Source organism: Martes martes (assembly GCF_963455335.1).
Source record: "Martes martes genome assembly, chromosome: 1".
NCBI lineage: Eukaryota > Metazoa > Chordata > Mammalia > Carnivora > Mustelidae > Martes > Martes martes.
In genome coordinates this window covers 204,822,169-204,827,328 of record NC_137888.1, presented here as the reverse complement: position 1 = coordinate 204,827,328, position 5,160 = coordinate 204,822,169, and the positions used below count along the sequence as shown (strand labels likewise).

The window sequence follows — 5,160 nt, the reverse complement described above, 5'->3', positions numbered from 1 at the left end:
CTTGGACTCCATTTGGGACCCTGAGATGATGAGCTGAGCCTAAACGAAGAGTGGGATGCTTAACCAGTGAAGCCACCCAAGCGCTCCAACTATTCACTTTTTTGAAATGCAGAAAATGCAAATCTGAGAGATGATTTGTGCCCAGACACAGTGCCCTGAGGTGCTGAAGCAGGAATTCATTACAATCTGCATATGTGTGCAGTTGGTGACCAGGAATGCACCTCTAGGTGCCTGCAGAGTGAAGTGTGGTCCTGACCTGGAGAGGAAGGCTGTCATTAGAAGGAATAGACACCCCTCAGGGTGGGAGAGCAGGTGCAGCCCTAGACACACATCCCTTCACACAGCCAGAGAGAAACACTGACTCCAGAGGAGTTATGGAGACACTTTGTGACACTTGTCACATTGACACTGACAATGAGACCCTGGGGTTCCATTTCATTATTTTACAATTATTGATATTAATGACTAATGCCAACCCATCACACCTAAGAGGTCTTTTTCCAGAGCCTGTGACTGTGTTCCCTTCCCCAGCAAAAGGGACTGCATGCTGATGAGATGCAGTTAAGGATCTGAGATAGAGGGATTGCCCTGGATCATCCAGATGGGCTTGCTATAACTGCAAGTGTCCTTCTAAAAGGGGGCAGGAGGGGTCAGACACAGAGAGAAGTAGGTGATGTGACACTGGAAAGAGGGATTAGAGTAGCTGAGTCAGGAACCTTGAGCCAAGGAATGCCTGCTGCCTCTGGCAGCTGGGAAAGCAGGAGACAGAACCTCCCCTGGATCCCCTGAAGGACTCAGCCCTGCTCACACCTTGACTCACACCTGGTGACCCTGATTTTGGCTTCTGGCCTCCAGCATAGAGGAGGATAGATGTGTGTGGTTTTAAGTCACTAGGTTTATGTGCTTTGTTACAGTAGCCCTAGAAAACTGACTTGTGGAATGACATCCTGTCATTCTATGTGATTTGTTTCATGAAACAAATGTTTCATGAACAAATTAGTTTCAAGCCAGATTCTTAGGCCATTCTTCTCTATGGAGAAGACTTAGGGCATTGTGATCACTCATGAGAAGGGCTGAGTATCCTTGGAAGGCCATCAGTGATGAGGGAGCAGGAGGCTGGCTGAGGACAAAGCAAAAGCTGGCACCTTGCACCCCCTCTCCACCCACTCCCCTGGGTGATATGTGTGACATTCCTCAGGCACCCCTGACTGCCCTAAAAGAAAAACAAATAGTTAACTTGCAGAGATCACAATCCTGCAAGACAGGAGTCTCCCTTTGTTTACAAATGTCCTAGAGATCTACAAACAAAGAAGTTATCTTAACAATAGCACAATTTCCAGAGGCAAATAACTCAGCTCCTCAAGCCCTAAATAAAGTTAAATTTCTTCTAAACCTAAATCTCACTAACAAGGACACTTGATAGGAGAAATGTGAAACTTTATCTCTAGATCTCCAAGACAGTGTTGAGAATCATTCCCAAGCATATGGCCCACTGATATACATCTAAAGGGTCTCACAAGAAGATTTTTACTACTAGTAATAAATAACTTTTCTCCCAACAATAGCTAGCCTCTCAAGGTCCTGGAGACCTTGCTTCCAAAATTCCTTAGAGACTAACATCACCCCCTTTGTTCTCACCTATCCAACTCCTGTGTATACAATCAGCCACTCCTCAGGATAGCGGGGCAGCAGCTCTTCCTGCCCATGGGTCCTGTCCCCGTGCTTTAATAAACCACCATTTTGCACCAAAGGTGTCTCAAGAATTCTTTCTTGGTCATCGGCTCCGGACTTCATCCCACCGAACCTCACCTAGGTTCTAGAACTTCATCATCAGCAAAGATGAAGGAGTCCTGATAGTCCAGCTGCAGGATTTGTTATTTGGCAGCAAGGCCCTTGGGGTGTGTTGTGGGTACACACATGCTGTGAAGCTGTAAGATACCCAGCCCAGGGACTCTGGTCTACACCCAAAGAACTCAGCGGAGTAGGAACTGGAGGACACCAGGAAACTTCTCAGTGCTCAGTATGGACTGTGTGAACTTGGAAGGTGTGCTAAAACTCCTGTGAGATGAGCCTTCTGCATTATAATAAGGATACACAAATATGCACATCATCAGAGAGAACACTGAGTTGCAGGGGGCTTGACCTGGTGGAAATACTTACACAAAGGAAAAACCACAAGGGATCTAGAGATCTGGAACTCATCTCTTTAGTATGGAAAGATGACATTTTTTTTAAACATCTAATTTTATTTTATTTTTTTTTTTTTTTTTTTTTTTTTTTTTTTTTTTTTTTTTTTTTTTTTAAGATTTTATTTATTTATTTGTCAGAGAGAGTGAGCACAGGCAGACAGAGAGGCAGGCAGAGGCAAAGGGAGAAGCAGGCTCCCTGCTGAGCAAGGAGCCCGATGTGGGACTCGATCCCAGGACCCTGGGATCATGACCTGAGCCGAAGGCAGCCGCTTAACCAACTGAGCCACCCAGGCGTCCCTATTTTATTTTTTTCAGTAAACAAACACCTACCATGTATCCAACACCTATAGATTTATTCCACAGTACCTGTTTAGTATTCTCACATATTGAATCTCTACAACAGTCTTATGGAGAGAGTCATTATTATTCCCAACCCTGCTATCATATTTTCTTATGACCAAACTGCCCATCAGGAGCTTAGGGGATTGAATTTTCTCTGGAAGCTTTTCTTTATGGCATTCTTGAGCTCCTTATTCCTGAGGCTGAAAATGATTGGGCTGAGAAAGGGCGTGAAGACTGTATAAGTGGTGGCCATCAGAGTGTTACTGTCCAAAGAATGGGAGCCTTTGGGCTTGAGGTAGATAATGGAGGCAAAACCATAGTGCACAATAACCACAGTGAGGTGGGACACACATGTGGAGAAGGTCTTGTGCCTGCCTTCAGCTGAGGGGATCCTCAATATGGCGGCCACAATGAAGACATAGGAGAGGATGATGAGGAATAAACATCCCATTAGAACTGTGACACACACCAGGATCACACCCAAAGTGACAGAAGATGTCTCCTTCCCACAGGCCAACTTTAGGAGGGAAAGCACGTGGCAGCCAAAATGATGGATCACATTAGACCCACAGAAAGTGAGACGAAAAACTATCAGGGTTACCATCATCCCTATGACTGAGCCACCAGCCCAGGACCAGGAAACTAGCCGGGCACAGGTGTGGGTGCTCATGAGCACGTTATACCACAGGGGGTGGCTGATGGCCACGTAACGGTCATAGCCCATGACTGTGAGCAGGAAGGAGTGAGTGAAGCCGAATGTAAAGGAGAAGAACATCTGGCTGGCACAGGCCACAAAGGCGATGGTGTGGCGGGTTGAGAGCATGTCAACCAGCATGCGAGGGGTGAGGGTAACAGTTAACAGAATCTCAGAGGTAGACAAGGCACACAAGAAAAGGTACATGGGTGTGTGCAGGCTGTGCTCATTCCAGACAGTGGCCATGATGATCAGGTTCCCCATCAGGGTGAACAGGTACATCAGCAGGTACAGCAGGAAGAAGGCAGGCAGGAGATGTGGTGGGAAGGTGGAGAAGCCTAGGAGGATGAATTCAGAAACCATGCTATAGTTCTGACCCGCCTCAGATGCTGCATCTGCTGAGACCAGAAAGGATATGAAGGCTCATGGTTTATCCTATGAAGGACAAGCATGGTTCAGCATCAGAAAACCTATCATGTAGTTGTTCACATGAATAAAATAAAAAGGAAATATCATAATTATTTCAATCTAGGCAGCAATCCTGGATTACTGAAGTTCAATTCCTATTTGTGACTTTAAGAATTGATTTTTTTCAATTTTATTTTATTTGTTCAGTGTTCCAAGATTCATTGTTTATGCACCACACCCAGTAGTCCATGCAATACGTACCCTCCTTATTACCCAACACCAGGCTCACCCACCTCCACCTCCCCTCCCCTCCAAAACCCTCAGTTTGTTTCTCAGAGTCCACAATCTCTCATGCTTCTTCTCCCCCTCTTATATGCCCAATTCACTTTTCCTTTCCTTCTCCTAATGTCCTCCATGTTGTTCCTTATGTTCCACAAGTAAGTGAAACCATATGATAATTGACTTTCTCTGCTTGACTTATTTCACTCAGCACACAATCTCCTCCAGTCCCATCCATGCTGATGCAAAAGTTGGGTAATCATCCTTTCTGATGGCTGTGTGATATTCCATTGTATATATGGATCATAGCTTCTTTATCCATTCGTCTGTTGAAGGGCATCTTGGCTCTCCCCACATTTTGGCTATTGTGGACATTGCTGCTATGAACATTGGGGTACATATGGCCCTTCTTCTTACTGGGTATTTACCACAAAGATACAGATGTAATTTTAGCTATTCTGATGGATGTATGGTGGTATCTCATGGTGGTTTTGATTTGTATTTCCTTGATGGTAAGAGATGTGGAACATTTTTTTTCATGTGTCTGTTGGCCATTTGGATGTCTTCTTTGGAGAATTATCTGTTCATGTCTTCTGCCCATTTCTTGACTGGATTATTTGTTTTCTGAGTGTTGAGTATGAGAAGTTCCTTAAGAGATCTTGGATACAGCCTTTTATGTATACTGTCATTTGCAAGTATCTTCTCCCACTCCATGGGTTGTTTCTTAGTTTTGTTGACTGTTTCCTTTGTTGTGCAGAAGGTTTGTATCTTGATGAAGTCCCAAAAGTTCATTTTTGCTTTTCTTTCTCTTGCCTTTAGAGACATGTCTTGAAAGAAGTCACAGTGACCAATGTCAAAGAGGTTACTGCCTATGTTCTCTTCGAGAATTTTGATGGATTCCTGTGTCACATTTAGATCTTTCATCCATTTTGAGTTTATCTTGGGTATGCTATAAGAGCAAGGTCTAGTTTCATCTTTCTGCATGTGACTGTCTAATTTTCCCAGCACCATTTATTGAAGAGAGTGCCTTTTTTCCATTGTATATTCTTTTTTTTCCCATTTTTCTCCCATTGTATATTCTTGCCTGATTTGCCAAAGATTAGTTGACCATAGAGTTGGGGGTCCATTTCTGGGTTATTTATTCTGTTCATTATTCTATGTGTCTGTTTTTGTGCTAGTACCATGCTGTCTTGATGATCACAGCTTTGCAATATACCTTGAAGTCAGGCATTGTGGTATCCCCAGCTT

General features: G+C 44.1%; 1 protein-coding gene across 1 annotated transcript; it reads right to left on the bottom strand.

Annotated features, from left to right (window-relative positions):
- Positions 1-2,658: 2,658 nt before the first annotated feature.
- LOC308344882 (olfactory receptor 10H4-like) lies at positions 2,659-3,588 on the bottom strand (the record flags this gene model as incomplete). Its single annotated transcript, XM_080806701.1, has 1 exon — positions 2,659-3,588. The coding sequence occupies one exon, from the start codon at positions 3,586-3,588 to the stop codon at positions 2,659-2,661; it is 930 nt and encodes a 309-aa protein (XP_080662827.1).
- Positions 3,589-5,160: the final 1,572 nt, after the last annotated feature.